This window comes from Octopus bimaculoides, chromosome 14 (assembly GCF_046866305.1).
Source record: "Octopus bimaculoides isolate indiv1 chromosome 14, ASM4686630v1, whole genome shotgun sequence".
Taxonomy (NCBI): Eukaryota; Metazoa; Mollusca; class Cephalopoda; order Octopoda; family Octopodidae; genus Octopus; species Octopus bimaculoides.
In genome coordinates, this window is record NC_142941.1 from 28,090,178 (window position 1) to 28,108,086 (window position 17,909).

Below are 17,909 nucleotides of genomic sequence, written 5' to 3' on the forward strand. Positions count from 1 at the left end.
CCCTCATAAACTGAGGTATGGTAACGTTCGTCACCATGGTAATCATTTCAACATCTGAAAGTTTCAAGCAACTTTCTATTGCATCATTTGTTGCACCTTTGTGCTGGTGAGGTGGGGTGTGCTGCATTTTTTAGCATGGGGTGGATATTGTATTGTATCAGTATGTTTTGTTATGGAGTTTGGTTTGAGTCTTCTGTTGCATCAGTTTTAGTACTGTGTAGTGCAGGTTATGTTCTGTCAGGTATCAGCATTCTATGGCACATGTTGTGGGTTTTGTTCATGTTGTTGGGTATTTACAGTATGAGTTTATTCTTGTATCAAAAGCTTTTTTATAGTCTATCCAGGCTACTGACAAGTTTCTGTGTCATTTGTGATAATCTTCCAAGATCATCTTATTGATTAGTAGCTGATCTTTACAACCATAGCACCCATGTTTGCATTCTCTTTGCTCATTAGGGAATATGCCATTTTCAATTAAAAAGCTACAGGTATATTCAGTCAAGACAAATGTTAGCATTTTATACATTGTTGTTAAGCAGTTTATGGATCTATAATTTTTTGGTTCATTTGTTTCTTCATTTTTTGGAAGTAGGAATGTTACACTATTAACTAGCCAAGAGGGAATCATACTAGGTTGTTGCAAAACATTGTTGTAAAGTTTTGGTAGCAGTTCATAGCTCTGTTATTATTATTATTATTGTTAGTATTACTACTACTACTACTACTACTACTACTACTAGGGCAGCAAGCTGGCAAAATCAATAGCATGCCAGGCAAAATGGCTTGCAGCATTTCATCCAGCTTATTCTGAGGTCAAATCCTGTTGAGGTTAACTTTGTCATCCATTCAGAGTTGATAAAATAAAGTATCATTCAAGTACTGGAATTGGTGTAATTGACTCATCCCATGTCCTAAAATTGCTGGCCTTGTGCTAAAATTCGAAGCAGCTTATGTTATTTTTATCATTATTATTCATGGTGTCCAAGAATGTTTTACATTCAGAATCTATGTCCTTGATACGGGGCTACAACTAGTTTCCTTAGCAATTGAGCAGATTTCTGAATTAATGCAATTCTCATAATCACACCAATCTCAATCACACCAATCTCAATCACACCAATCTCAATCACACCAATCTCAATCACACCAATCTCAATCACACCAATCTCAATCACACCAATCTCAATCACACCAATCTCAATTTTGTGATTAGTCTGTGCATTAAAATCCCATAAGACCCTATGTTGGTCATTCTCCATTTCACCTTCTAATTGATGTTTATACCATTTTCTTACAACTTCAAATCCTCTTTGTCGAAATATGTCCCAGGGCAGTACCTTGGCTACACAGTCATGTTTGCGTCTATACTCTTTCAGTGCCAAAGGACTACAGGAACTTATTAAGGGCATAATGGATTCTTCTTGCTCATTACAAGAGTTGCATTTTCCACTTTTCATGGATTTGTCTATTTTGTCCTTAATAGTGATATTCATTCGCACTGACTTGCTTTGAGCTACCATTATGAGTGCTTCCATTTCTTAAGGTCTCCTTTCTTCAGCCATAACCAAGATTCATCTGGTGTTTGTTTGAGATGTGACCATGTAGTTCTTTCTCACAGATGTTTCTTTTTTGCTCCTATTTTCTTCTGTTCTTGTATTCCATTGCAGTCTCCACGGCTTCTTTCTCCTCTCCACTTAAAGCTGAAATCAGTCTTTCTGAGTTGCTTCTCACATTCTCTTCTATATCACATTTTGCCATCTTTACACAGTCTCCTATTAATACCAGTCCTCTCCTGCTTCCTTAGTTCTTCCTTAGTCCAGTTCAGGAAAGCATTGTTATTATTATTAAGATGGTAGATTGCAAAAACTATACAAGTTTTAGATAACATTCTTTACAAGTGAAATTGGTAGATAGAAACAGTATGGAAGTTCATGCCTCACACACACACATAGATAGATAAATAGACAGACAGGCATCAATGTATGTAATGTGTGTTTTGTGTATGTGCATATGAATGTTGACATTTAATGAGTTTGTTTATTACTGCTTGAAAAAAAAAATGTTATTCTTTTTTTTTTTTCATCACTATCACATTTTGCTTGCATATAACAATCTTCAGGGGAATCTGGAAGCAAAGAACCTCCATAAAGCACAAATTTCAGTTTTGTTTTTGTATGATATCAACTTCCAGTTGGACATGCACATAACAGAAAATGTCTGTAGGAAAAATTGATATATGATAAGTAGAAATAAGTCATTGTTTCTTTTAGATCAATTATTTTTCATAGTTGTGAAATGTAATTCTAGTCTAGTTTAAAATTTTTAATGTTGAGAACAGTGCTGCTGTGTAGGAAATTCAGGTGTTCTCCATAATATAGATAATGTGATGAAATAATTGCTTTAATCAGGTGGTTTCATATTTTGCCAAATTCCCAAGAGGAAGTCCCAAAAATGTCTGTATTGGCTGAAAATTTCTGATCTAGCATGTTAACTATTGTTTTGGTCGTTGAAATTGTTAAGGATAAATTTTTTTTTCCAAATTCCATTGACTGAATTTTATGTTGCCATTTATATAAGATTAGCATCACTCTAGAATTTTCCAGTTAAATTAAATTCAGCTGCTTTCCAGCCTCCTGTTGGATAATTTGGTATTATTTATATTGACACTTCTAAAGGAAGAATATAATTATTAAACTACTGGTATTTGTATTTATCCTCTTTTATAATCCTTCCTGATCTCTAGATTTGTTCTGTGGAGTTGACATGGGCCTTGTAAACAATGACCTAAGGATTGCAAAAGTTATTAGCAGAACATAAACCTTTGTGTCTACAATAACAACTTACAACTTATTTTGTTTGATATAACACTTAAAATTTACTATATATATGTGTGTGTACATGTGTGTACGTATGTGTATATATATATATATATATATATATATATATATATATATATATATATATATATATATATATATATGTATGTATATGCATGCATATATATATATATATATATATATATAAGATAAACTGAAATTGAATTTATCTAACTCAAATATAGCCATTAGCCTCTTTGACTGAATGGCAGTGCTTTGTAAATTATAGTGAAAGCGATGTTACTATGTATTAAAAAATGTTGAGTCTTTAAGGTTAGATATGCTAACAGAAAACAAGGAAATGCAAAAATTTGAATCCAATCCATCATCAGATTGCTCTGATAAGGGTGAAATTTGTGAGAATTGATGCTTTGTAAATCTAATGCTGATTTGAAGTCTCACTATCAAAACAAACATAATGTAATTCTTGAGCAGTTAGACTTTTATGCATATATATGTGTGTGTGTGTGTGTATATATATATATATATATATATATATATATATATATATATATATATGTATGTATGTATGTATGTATGTATGTATGTATATATATTTGGAGAGAGAGAGAGAGAGAAATTGTTTTGAGTCAAAAGTTTTGAAATATTTTGGTAACTTATTTGCTTTATTCAAGTTACAACAAAAGCAGCCTAACACTCAAAGTAGAGGCCATTATGTTGCACAGTCTGAAGTCACCTTTCTGCTAGTTTTTTGACCCCACACTGATACCAGTTCCTCTGAGGTGAAGAACCCCTTCACTGAAGCTTCCATCTTGGCTGAAGAAGCATCCTAACATCAACCATTCCACAGAGTGCCTTTTATGTGGCATCAGCACAGGCAAGATCAGTTTTGGCATAGTTTTTACAGTTGGATACCCTTCCAAATGTCAAATGGAGACGAACAACATTCCTCCATGGCTCGAAAAATTGTTAGGATATTAAGATATTCTTCTATATTTCTTAACATGAAACCAATGAAGTCTTAATACACAAATAAAGAAACTCTATCCACCAATGCAGTGTTGAGCACTCGTTCTCATCATATATATATATATATATATATATATATACCAGAGTAAGCACATAAATGGGAAAAAATAGTATGGAGGTAGAGTAATATGCTTTATTAATAAAACTGCAAGAACATCTCAAAAACTGTTACTCAGAGTTTCATTATGATTTTAAATCGTAATTCTAATTCCATAGAACCTGTTATAGAAAAAACCATTAGTTGAAAGGACGTATGAAGTAAAACCAATTTCAAATGTATATCTATCAACGTAATTGCATATTCAACAATTTCTTTTATTTCATTCTCTACCAAAACTGTCAGACGAATAGGAATGTGAAACTCTGAGCAACAGTTTTTGTGATGTTTTTGCAGTTATGTGGTAAGTAGCTTGCTTACCAACCACATGGTTCCGGGTTCAGTCCCACTGCGTGGCACCTTGGGCAAGTGTCTTCTACTATAGCCTCGGGCCGACCAAAGCCTTGTGAGTGGATTTGGTAGATGGAAACTGACAGAAGCCTGTTGTATATATGTATATATGTATATATATATATATATATATATATATATATATGTTTGTGTGTCTGTGTTTGTCCCCCCACCATTGCTTGACAACCGATGCTGGTGCCTTTACGTGCCCGTAACTTAGCGGTTTGGCAAAAAAAAAAAAGACCGATAGAATAAGTACTAGGCTTACAAAGAATAAGTTCTGGGATCGATTTTTTCGACTAAAGGTGGTGCTCCAGCATGGCCACAGTCAAATGACTGAAACAAGTAAAAGAGTAAAAGAGTAAAGTGTATATATATACACACACACACACACAAGTGGGCTGAAAAGTTCATAGATTGACTATGAAGGATTGATGCTAAACCTATGATGATTCTATTTTAAACCTTGTTACTAAATTTTGTTTGCTTCCACATTAATTGAATTATAATTGTTTTCTTGAATGTTTTAGTCATGTTGTTGGTTAGTAATTTGCTGTGTGAGTGGTTTACTTCATAAATATTTTTTTTGTTTTGTCTGCTTTCATAAACATGTTTGTTGATGTTTTGAAAGGTTCAATGTAAGTTTGTTATGTGTGTTGGAACTTGTTTGATTTTTTGTTAAATTTTACATTTCTAACTTTATAAGGTCGTCTTTTTCTAGGTCTTTAATATGTGGTGGGTTTTATCAGATCTGAAACCATAATTGTCCTCTGACTGAGGGCCACATGTACCTTTATTGTAAAAATAGACCTTCCATTTCATATTCCTCACGACATTCTCTGTTTTGTTGATAAGATGCTTGATGTACACTTTCTCTTTTACTCTTTTACTTGATTCAGTCATTTGACTGCAGCCATGCTGGAGCACCACCTTTAGTCGAGCAAATCGACCCCAGGACTTATTCTTTGTAAGCCTAGTACTTATTCTATCGGTCTCTTTTGCCAAACTGCTAAGTTATGGGGACATAAACACATCAGCATCGGTTGTCAAGCGAAGTTGGGGGGACAAACAGACTGACACACAAACATACACACATATATATATACGATGGGCTTCTTTCAGTTTCCGTCTACCAAATCCACTCACAAGGCTTTGGTCAGCCCGAAGCTATAGTAGAAGACACTTGCCCAAGGTGCCATGCAGTGGGACTGAATCTGGAACCATGTGGTTGGGAAGAAAGCTACTTACCACACAGCCACTCCTGCGCCTATGTGGAATAGGAATATTTTTCAGTAATGTTCTTATTTCGTGTTTTTCCATGGTTTGTTTTGATTCTCTGTTCTTATTTAGTGCTCAACCAGTGTTTGGGGACACTGGAAGCATTGATATATAAAAATCAAACAATGAGATGGAGTGCTCAACACCATATTGGTGGATAGAAGTTAGCGGTGGGTAGAATATGTATAAATCTATGTTGATTCACTAGAAGGGATAAATTACAGAACTCAATATGTAAATGCAGTCTTTAATCTTAATATATAAAGCTGAAGTTGTGTGTCTGTGTGAAGTCTTTTTAAAAGTTTATAGAAATCCACATTTTCCACTTTTTCGTAAAAATTTTTACATCAATGGAATTTTCTCGATGTGAACTTTCCAGTGCAGTAATTAGATTTTTAAAATTCCGTTTACTTTGTGCGATTTAAGGGAGATTTGGCTGTTGTTTCTAGCAACTTTTCTATTTCTTCCCTTCTACCTGGAACAGCGTTCTTACACACGCGCTCAACAGAGAGAGAAAGTGATACATACAACGTCATAGATTAAACTTTCTTCTCAGTATTCTTTGCTTATTTTTCATAACATTGATACGTAAAAACACACACAACCACACATACGTAATCTGTGACAACAATATACACATTGCTCCCGTTCTCTATCTCCCCCTCTTCCTGTCTTCCTCTCTCGCTCTCTCAAACGTATACACGTGCAAGTAAACACAATCATTCACGTTCGTCAATGTGGCACAACTACAGAGTTGTACCCACCAACTTTGGAAGGTCATAACTTTGAGAAAAATGAATATTTTTTAATGAAAGTTTCTATGCATATATTATTTATTATGTAGATTCCGAATATACAACAATTTTCGGTGAAAGTGTTTTGGGAGGGGGGTGGGGGACAATTTTCGGAAATTCCACTTAAATTCCTCTTAACTTCCAGGAAAATGAATATTTGTTCGTGAAATTTTCTACAAATATAACCTGAAGTATGTACATTTCGAGCATGTAGGAATTTTGAAGGAAACAACTGCAGGTTATTTTTGAGAAGTGTTCCCCACTCGGTGGTGTTTCGGAGCAAGTCGTCCATATTTGTTTCATTTTTCTCTATTATGTGCGTAAGTGCATCCATAGATTTCTAATGAAGTAATAGGCAGTGAAGAGAAGCCGTCATAAGAAAACTTTTAACTACCTCTATTCCTTTCTCACCCTCTCTCTACCTCTTCCTCTCTTGCTCTCTCAAACGCATACACGTACAAGTACACAATCATTCAGTAAAATATAACTCATGTTCGTCAATGTTTTGTAAATATACCACGATTTTCACTAGGGTGTTAGGGTTAGGGTCAGGGTTAGGGTTAGGATTAGTGTTACGGTTATGGTTTTAGGGTCAGGGTTAAGGTTTAGGGTTAGGATTACGGTTAGGGTTAGGATTAGTGTTACGGTTATGGTTTTAGGGTCAGGGTTAGGGTTTTAGGGTTAGGGTTACGGTTTTAGGGTTAGGGTTAGGGTTTAGGGTTAATGTTAGGGTTAGTGTTAGGATTAGGTTTAGGATTAGGGTTGGGTAATCGTGCGGGTGTTAATCTGAAAAATTACAGATATGTGAAAAGTACTGACCCTGCCATCTATTATAACTTTTGTTGTTCTATTTAATATATACATAGATTATGCCTCCAAAGAAGAGAGTTGTTGGGGAAAGCTACTTTGAACATAATGCAAAATGGTACATCAACATCTACTGCCCAATCTGATAGAATTCTGGCAGAACTATGTAGCAACAAATCGCCAGCAATTGCTTCATCACAAATTGCCGTCCTAGCTCCTGTGAAAAGGGATTATCCTGCTATGTATAATCAGGGCAGGGCAAAAAGTTGTTTTGCAGAAGCATTTCTGTAGCCAATTAGACTGATGAAATTTACGTACGCTTAATAATGTTACGCAAAACAGCCTTCAGACTTTCCCTATTAATTTCGTCTTTTGAATTATGAACATATTTACATCATAAGGGTATTTTCGTTGTAAGGCTTTCTTTTTTTGTTGATTTTCACCTAACAAGACTTATCGTAGATGGCGTAATAAGTCACACCCGGACAAGGTCGGGTTATACTGCTAGTACATTATAACTGGAAGCCTTCTAATTCTTGTACTTGTTATAATTTCTGACCATTCAGTTGGTAATCTGAGACTGCTTTCCCTTTGAAATATATATTGTTTGAATATATTTTGAAATATATTAAAGTTATGAAGAAAGATCTTATATATGTGTTCTCTTTACAAAATACAAAAAAAAAAAGATTACAAGTGACATGTACAAAACAATTGATCCAAGCTCACATGGGAATATATATATATATATATACACATTCTCATATGAGCTTGGATCAATTGTTTTTGTGCGCAGGCCAACTTTGCCTTTCATCTTTTCGGTGTCGATTCAATAAGTACCAGTTATGCACTGAGTCGATGTGATCAACTTAATCCCTTTGTCTGTCCTTGTTTGTCCCTCTATGTTTAGCCCCCTGTGGGCAATAAATAAATAGATAAATAAGCAAATAAATAAATATATATATTTATATATATATATATATATATATATATATATATATAATGTACACACTCATATACATACACATACACACTCACATACACACATACATGTATATACATAATAAGTGTGTGTGTGTGTGTATGTATATATATATATGCATGTATGTATATATGTATATATTTATATATATATATATATATATATACACATGCACATACACACACACACACACATATGTATATGTATATATATAATCCAAATAGCAAGACAAAGAAGGAGTTTATCACATTTTTAACGATCAGTCATAATTGATTCTGTCTCTTCTCTATTTTTAACATCAATTCCTGCAAAAGTCCCATGTGAAAAGTTACATAACATTTGTGGTTTTGAACATTAGAGTGGAATTTCATCAGACTTGCATCAAAGGTGTGCCCCTACATTGTGTATACAACCTCAAGCTTGGGTTGTGTGCTACACTGAAAATACCCCAACTTTCTACCCTTCCCGGGTGTGTGTGTGTGTGTGTGTGTGTGTGTATACACCTGTTTCTACCTCTCTTTCTTTCTGTCACAATCTAAACTTTCATCCTCTGACACAAGATCCCCTCCCCCAATGCCCCTTCCCCTCTCAAAATTTCTTGTCTTGCAAGTTATTTGGTAACCCTGCTGGTGCTAATGTCACACAAAAGAAACACTCAGTCCACTCTGCAGAGTGGTAGGTGTTAAGAAGAGTATCCAGCTGTAAAAACCATGCCAAAAACAAACACAGACATTAAATAATAACGATGATATATATATATACACACACACACATATATATATATATATATAAAGTAAAAAGTCATCATCATCATCATCATTGTTTAACATCTGCGTTCCATGTTAGCATGGGTTGGACAATTTGACTGAGGACTGGCGAATCAGATGGCTGCCCCTGGCTCCAATCTGATCTGGCAGAGTTTTTACAGCTGGATGCCCTTCCTAACGCCAACCACTCCGAGAGTGTAGTCGATGCTTTTATGTGCCACTAGCACGAGGTCCAGTCAGGTGGTACTGGCAACAGCCACACTCAGATGGTGTTTTTTACGTGCCACTTGCACAGGAGCCAGTCCAGCGGCACTGGCAATGACCTCACTCAAATGTTTTTTCCCGTGCCACCGGCACTAGTGCCAGTAAGGCGACGCTGGTAACGATCACGCTGAAATGGTGGTATTTATGTGCCTCCAGCATGGAAGCCAGACAGCTGCTCTGGCAATGATCACGCTCAGACGGTGCTGTTTGTGCTCCACTGGCACAGGTACCAGTCATCGAATTTGGTTCAATTACGGTTTCACTTGCCCCAATAGGTCTTCGCAAGCAGAATTTAGTGTCCAATGAAGGAAAATTATTAATTAAATAAGAGTAAAAATAGATAAGAGACAGTAAATGCTCAAAAGAGTAAAAAGTACTAAAATATAACAATAATAATTCTTTCTACTGTAGGCACAAGGCTTAAAATTTGGGGGAGGGGACTATCAATTACATTGATTCCAGTACTCAACTAGTACTTAATTTATCGACCCTGAAAGGATGAAAGGCTAAGTGGTCGGGTAAGGGGAGATAATAAAGTAGTGGTGATCCCAGAATGAACGTGCGCATGTGTGTGTATGTGAGAGTGTGTAAATATGACCTTGACATGTGGATGTGTGCGTGGGTAAGTGTGTGCATCTGTAATGTGTGCGTGTGTGGATGATGATGTGGGTGCTGGGAAGTGGTCAGTGCTGGTGTATGTGGGGTGGGGTGGTGTGGTGTGGTGTTGTGTGGTATGGGAAGTTGTCAGTGCTAGTGTGTGCAGAGTGGTGTAGTGTGGTGTTGGGGTATGGTGGTGTTAGGGTGGGGATCTGGGGGTAGGGGTGGGGTGTTTGGGTGGGGTAGGGGTGAGATTTGGATGTATTGGGATAGAGGGGGTAGGTGTGGATGGAGGGATAATGATGAAGGGAGAAGGTGGGTAGGAGTTAAGAGAGGAGAGGGGAGGGGAGTTGAGCCCATGTGGCACAAAACAGCGAAGTGAGAAAATTAATTCCTCTTCACTGTGAAGGCGGGAGTCTGCATGACCCCTGTGCATGGACAATCGAAACATACATATATATATATTTATATGCATATATATATATATGTATACACACACACACACACACATATATATATATATATATATATATATATATATATATATATATACATGAATTTAATAAATGGAGTAATACGCATATGTTAAATAAATTCTTTTATTTCCAACATATGTCTCAAAGATTACAAATGGTTACTTCCAAAGGAATAAGTGATGTTGATAAAGATGTAATCTTCTCTTCAGGGAAATACATAGGAACCAGCTTAACCGTAAGACATATGTGTATTACTCCATTTATTAAATTTTTATATTTACTCAATTGCCCAAAATAACAGGGAGTTTCTACCTCATAAACAGGAGTTACACCACAGTCATTTTGTGATCTTTGCTACCCTGGTATCTATTAACCAATTTATTTTGTCGGAGTTAATTATTAACTAAGAGAAAATAAATACATATAATATATATATATATATATATATATATATATATATATACATGAATATCTCCACACACTCTTTTATCTCTCTCTCTCTCTCTCTGTATATATATATATATTCTTGCACAACATTCATTTTTCTTGTTATTAAAATTCAAAATGTTGAAACATTTTTAGATATTTGTATATTACTGAAATAATCATTTTCATACGTTTTAAAAAATGATTGACGAATTCTTTTGTTTAAAAAAATAATATATTTTAAATTCTATGTAATGCATGTTTTTGTTTTCAAATTTAATGGTCATAGAAAGCAATATTCACTTTGTTTCATTGTTCTTTTTTAAGGAGAGACCCGTTATTTGGCTTGCTTAGCTCCATACTGTGGAGAAATTTCCATGGATACCTCCATCAATCCTATTTTACCATCTTCTTTAATTGTCCAAGATGAATATATATTTGTACAGGTGAGTCAGCTGTTTCATTTCTTTCAATTTATTAGGTGTGTATAGAAATATTTATGTGTGTTTGTGTTGTGTGTATGTATATAGATGTGCATGGATGTGTGTGTGTGTATATAAATATATATATAGAGAGAGAGAGAGGGAGAGAGAGAGAGGGAGGGAGATGGAGAGGGAGACAAACAGAGGTGTGGTTCTATGTGTATGTATATCAATGCATGAGTGCATATATACACAGGTGTCAATACTTGTATATAAATGTGTGTGGTTTTCTTGTATAATTCACACACTTATCTGTGTGTGTATGTCTATTTAAATATGTATGTGCATAAGCATACGTGTGTGTGTGTTTTCTAGATGTTAAAGTCTCATTCATCATCAAGGACACCATTTCATAAGAAATCCACAACTTTGAATGGAATTACTGTGTTTTGAAATTTGTTCACCACCAACCTTTATTATGAGCCTATGTATCTTTTTACTTTACTTTCCTCTTACTTTCATACAAATCAACCACAATAAGAACAACATTGATGAAAGAGAATGCTTCAACATAGTACTTGATCAGTTAGAAATAGCAGCCAAATCTGCCTTGACTTAGACTTTACTGTCTTAAAAATGAAAGATACATTAGATATCATAAAACTATATTGTATAACAGTCTTTCATACAACATGGTCTTGTGTCTGAAATGTAGAACAACTTTGATCATGTGCTTCTTTATCAAACAACAACAAAACATGTTGGAACAATGATATATCAAATAAATCTGATATTAAAAAATTTCTGCTTTGGGACTTTTACTCAGTCTATTTTTATTTTAATCCTTTTGCATTTAAACCGACCATATCCAGCCAAAATATACTACCTATTTTATGTTCAAACCAGCCAGATCTTGCTTCTCACACCTACCCTACAATGTCATTCTCAAAATAAGCAATCACATTATTGAAATGTCAAAGCTACAAGATAATGCATTGTTAATTCAAAACAATCTGATTATAAATAAGCATTACATTTGATTAGAGTAATCTGAGTGCTAAAGGGTTAATGTTCACTTGGCAAATATTCCATATTTTGCAATAAAGTCTTTTATTTACTGCACCTTGCAATCATTTTTTCCATGACTGCAGCACTGGAATGGTTTAATAAGAATCAGTTGATTTCTTTTAGCTGAATGAACTTTCTATCACAAACCTCCTGACTGAAGTAAGATTGGAAGTTGTTGTTTTATCACTCAAGCAAACTAGAGCAAACAAATTTGATATGGTTCATTCTGAAACACTACACATGCCAATAAAAATACAGTTCCACTGCAATTTAACTGAGAAAAGGCTGTTGGCCTGTAGATTCAGGCCTCAAGGTTTTAAATGTAATTTTTTTCTCTTACCTATATAGATCAGTCATTCTGGCTGTCAACACCTGATGCTCATTGTTCAATTGGTTTTTGGTTGAACTTAGTGGTTGTGGGGCATACTCTCTCTTCCTCTCTTCTCTCTGGAGATACTTAAAGCAAAATCAGAAAAGAATCCATCAGCCCATGAGAGCAGAACAGAGAAGTGTTGACAGGAACTGGTCAAGGGGTGAGAATGGCAGTAGCATTAGCAACAATAGAGGCGTCAGTAACAATAGAAGTATTAGTAGCAGCAGTAGTAACAAACAGAGTAAATCTTTTAAATGTGATTAAAGAACAAAAATTATTAATTAAATAAGAGTAAAAATAGACAAGAGACAGTAAATGCTCAAAAGAGTAAAAAGTACTAAAATATAACAATAATAATTCTTTCTACTGTAGGCACAAGGCTTAAAATTTGGGGGAGGGGACTATCAATTACATTGATTCCAGTACTCAACTAGTACTTAATTTATCGACCCTGAAAGGATGAAAGGCTAAGTTGACATTAGCAGAATTTGAACTCAGAACATAACCATTAAGCATTTTGTCGAATGGGCTAACGGTTCTGCCAGCTCACTACCTTAATAATGATGATGATGAATGAGACTTTAACATCTAGAAAACACACACACACGTATGCTTATGCACATACATATTTAAATACACATACACACACAATTAAGTGTGTGAATTATACAAGAAAACCACACACATTTATACACGCTTATAGCAAAATCAGAATTTACTGAATTCAAAGAAAAGAATCCATCAGCCCATGAGAGCAGAACAGAGAAGAGTTGAGAGGAACCGGTCAAGGGGTGAGAGTGGCAGTAGCATCAGCAAAAAGGAAAGATACTTCTGGTCTTAGCTAATTGGAATCTTAACATGTATATGTTTTGTCTTAGTGTAAAAGATGGGCTACAGCAAATATTCTACTCAATACCTTAGATTTGCTTGGCCATAACCAGTTGAGCATCTCCCTTAGTCCCAATATATGCATCTCTGATCGGGAGCATCATAGCCATGTGTTGAGAGGACTTCTTTAAGGGTTTGAATAATTCACCTCTGGAAACATAGGTGTTTTGTTCATCATACTTAAACAGCCCTTATTCAGGGAACTTTTGAGCAGGATGGGCTGCTAGACCTCAAAAAATTTTAACTGGGCCCCCACCTACTAGGCCATACACTGTTTATCTTCATATGAGATCATCATGTCATGCACATGGTTGTGATGTGTATGCCTAATGTACACTTCTCAAACAAGTAGTCATGATGGGCATACTGGGATTTATATATTTATACCCCAGTCATTTTAATGATTTGCACTGCTCTCTCACTCAATAATAATAACAGTCAAAAGCTTTCTTGCTAACCACTGGTACTGGTCCCTTCTTTTTCCTCCGTTCTTTCAATACTTACACTCCAATAGTGGTTACTCTGTGACTCTCTCCATTTCTTAAGTCTGTTTCTCTCATACTTCATTCTCTCTCATCACCTTATCTAAAATCATTACTCTCTCTCTCTCTCTCTCTCTCTCTCTCTCTCTCTCTCTCTCTCTCTCTCTCTCTCTCTTTCTCTCTCTCTCTCTATCTCCTATTTTCTTCCAGTTATAGCTTGAGGTTCTTTAGTCTTGCAAGTCGTAGGGTGCAACAAAAAAACAAGTCACCCAGTATACTGTAAAGAGGGCATCCAATCACAGAAGCCATGCCAAAACAGATATTGGAGCATGACGTAGGCCTCTGTCTCATCGAATCCTGTTAAATCATTCAATCCATGCCTGCATGGAAAGCAACAAACTGTGAATGGTGATGATGATGACGTTAGTGTGTCCATGCAAGGAAACAATTATTCAAATTATTGAAGATGTCATTAATGCATCATTTGATACTTAAATGTAGACTCAGTTGGAAATAAGTAATATAATTCCATTCAGTGTCAACAGACACACACACACACACACACACACACACACACACATACTCAGATGCAGGCACACATGCACACACGCATAAACACATTCATAGACATACAGTAGCACCTACTTACACCCCAACCATTTCCATTACATTCCAAAACCTAAAGACTGGACCTGCAAATGTGTTCATCTTAATGTAAACTGGTGAATGTCACCTTTCTGTTATGGAATCACACTTTCAAAGAGTACATTTAATATGGTTTAACATTCAACCAACTACTTTAGTTAGAAGTTGCCAGAACAAGACAAATGTGCCACGAAACGGTTGCTGTAATATATTACATGATAGCTTCCCAGCCTTGCATCTCAGTTTCAACTATAAACATCACTTCCCAACACCTAATTTCCTTCAAAACAAACAAAAATGAAAGAAAGAAAGAAAAAACACGCACATATCCTGCTGTTCTGCATAATAAAAAAAAATGTGCGCCAAGACCAGAACACATTGTAACTACAAAACAGATTAAAAGTCTGTTAGAAATATCCTAAAAGCAAAGACATCATGCGTTAATGCTAATGATTAACTTGGTCATTATATATTATCGCAACATTGAACTAGAACAAACTAAAGGTATACACTAACACAAATGAGGAATAAAGCACCAAACAGTGACAGAAGATTGCAAAGGCAATCTCCATAAATCTATAAATCATCTTTTAACTCGAATTTGGTTTTCAATGTGTAAAATCTGTAGGTTATTGCTTTTGGCTTGTGTTTGTTTCCTTTTCTGTACTTGTGTTTTATTACATTTTTTATGACAGTTCGAAAACATTAAAAATTTGATGTGTCAACCATCTCAATCGACCAGTATATGTATGCATGGGTATTTGTGGGTGTGTGCACACCCACCCACCCATATATATATATATATATATATATATATACATAGACACACACGCATACATATATGTATATGTATGCATGTTTATAGTCTTTTGTGATATGTACAGAGTTTCTTTTCCAGATCTTTTGTGAGATATACTCACACTGCACTTAGCCTTTTCCTTCTTTTTATCTTCTGGTAGAATTTTTCAGTATCACTGTTTCTGTGGAAGTTTGTAGTTGATGTCAGGATCTTATGGGTTTCAATATCTATGGATTGAGAATCTTCTTTAGACCAAGAAAGTATTCCAAATGTTAATGCAGGTTCTGCAGATGTATTGTGAAATATTGTCTTGTAAGAGGAAATCACTGCCTGTCATATTGTTTTAAGTCTGCTATAATATTCTTTGATTATTCTATCCTTGTTCACAGTGCCTTTTGTATAACATGTTTCCATTAAGACCTAGGTATATGTAGCATACATTGTGTAGAAGAGAAGAGATAGAGAGATGATTGATGCAAAGATTTTAGGTTTGGGCAAACTCCATTCCTATATCAACAGAAAATGTTCTGATTGAATCAAGCTGTTTTTGTAAATATTTCTGACATATCATTCGATTGTTCACAAAGAAACTATGGACAATCTTGTTTTCCCTTGTTCTTGTAGACCATAAAATATTGCCAGTGGATTTTTTTATAAGAAATTAAAGTGGACTAAGGACCAAAATAACCAGAAGCAAAGCAGACTATCACTTTAGAATGTTCCCATTTAAATATTCATGACATTTGAGACAGATTTTGGATCAGGTTTTCATGAATCTTTCAATAGAAACAGCAAAGTCAGCAGATATTTTTGCCAGCTGTAGTGACTTCAGTAGCCATGAATGAGGGATGGAATCAATTGAATGCCTTTCTGTAATCAAGCCATAATATCACAAGGTTTCTATATTGTTTTCTTACTTCAGACTTCATATTTTTATTTACCAAAAGTTCAGCACAACCCTATACTGCTTTCTTTCCACTTACCTACTTGTCAGTGACTATGTAGTTAGACTCACAATGGTCTTGGAGAAATTGGTTCAAGTGGATTGAGTCCAGTTTATACATTATGTGAAGGCCGGTGGTTTTGTTCTTGATCTTAAGGTTTGCTTGTGAATAGCAATCCAGTTCCTTATGTCAATCTGATCTCCCATAGACTTTTGAAGTATTTCTATAAGTGATTTTCTATAAAAAGTCAATGTGTTGTGTTTGTAGCCAACTATCAGGTCTCTTTACATAGCTTTCCCATAGCTATATAAAGTTTCAGTGTCAATCATTATAAGTTTTACTGTTGATGTTGGTACAGTATTCTCAATATATTGTTTAGTCATATTGTGTTCCAATTAAAACCCTTAATTTTATTCTGGATCTAAGACTACAGCTTCCTGGGAAGCTCTTTTTACTGAAATATCTTCCCCTTTATCCTCCTGTATAGAGTTTGTTGGTCAAAAGAAAACTTGTGATTTATCCTGGTTCATTCATTTTACTGGTAGTGGAGTTTTCCACTAAGTCTTGCGTTTGTGTTTCTGGGTTATTAGTTTTCCTTTCAGATTTAGAGAAGGATCTCTATTTGATTTTACTTTTCTTAGTGGGTGTTGTTGGAGTGTTGTTGAATCTATCATTTACTTTACATCTTACAAAGGTATTTAAGATAGGTGGTTGAGAGATTTGCTTTTCAACATGTTTATGGGTTCAGTCCCACTGCATGGCACCTTGGGCAAGTGTCTGCTAGTATAGCCTTGAACAATTAAAGCCTTGTGAAAGAAGCCCATTGTGTGTGTGTGTGTGTGTGTGTTGACAGTGCATCTTAATTGTAAATGAGTGTCACTGTTATAGAAGCAGTGTCATTCATTTCCATTATTCTGCAAAACATGTCTAGCCATTGAGAAATATTACCTTGCTTGGAAACAGGTGAGAATTGGCTTCAGGAAGGGCAATCAGACATAGAAAATTTACTTCAATAAACTTTGTCCAACTCATGTAAAAATGGAAAAGTGGGCATTAAAACGATTTAGCTACTGTATTTGGTGATGTAAAGTTTTTATGTTTCCTTCTAGAGTTGTTATTTACCTGAGTTGCTTATGATGGTTTGTTTTATTGCTGTGTACTTTGCAAATATCTCCCAGGTATTCTTTTGGAGCAGCCAAATACAGACAGCTATTGATATTCCAGTATATGTTGCCACATTTTTTTATATCATTTCCTGTAATATCATCAATAACTTTTATTATGGGTAGGGTTGGCCTTCTCCCCACTCTCATCCCCTAAAACATCTGTTACTTTATGATAGCTTAGAGAAGGTGAAAACATTGTTTCCATATTCATCATCATCATCATCATCGTTTAACGTCCGCTTTCCATGCCAGCATGGGTTGGACGATTTGACTGAGGACTGGTGAAACCGGATGGCAACACCAGGCTCCAATCTAATTTGGCAGAGTTTCTACAGCTGGATGCCCTTCCTAACGCCAACCACTCAGAGAGTGTAGTGGGTGCTTTTACGTGTCACCCGCACGAGGGCCAGTCAGGCG

The 17,909-nt window shown here is 35.4% G+C and overlaps 1 protein-coding gene and 1 long non-coding RNA gene across 5 annotated transcripts in view; one reads left to right on the top strand and one right to left on the bottom strand.

Moving 5' to 3' along the window:
- LOC106878084 (VPS10 domain-containing receptor SorCS3) overlaps window positions 1–17,909 on the top strand; it is a 1,080,069-nt gene that overhangs the window by 718,440 nt on the left and 343,720 nt on the right. For all 4 annotated transcript variants that reach the window (XM_089362577.1, XM_052972785.2, XM_089362576.1 and 1 more), the window contains one exon: window positions 11,033–11,151. In XM_089362577.1, the coding sequence (XP_089218703.1) occupies window positions 11,033–11,151 (119 nt within the window). The remainder of the gene's footprint in view (window positions 1–11,032; window positions 11,152–17,909) is intronic.
- LOC149132658 (uncharacterized) overlaps window positions 1–17,909 on the bottom strand; it is a 57,083-nt gene that overhangs the window by 27,391 nt on the left and 11,783 nt on the right. Inside the window, exon 2 of the long non-coding RNA XR_016244267.1 lies at window positions 12,536–12,651. This is a non-coding gene — a long non-coding RNA (uncharacterized LOC149132658). The remainder of the gene's footprint in view (window positions 1–12,535; window positions 12,652–17,909) is intronic.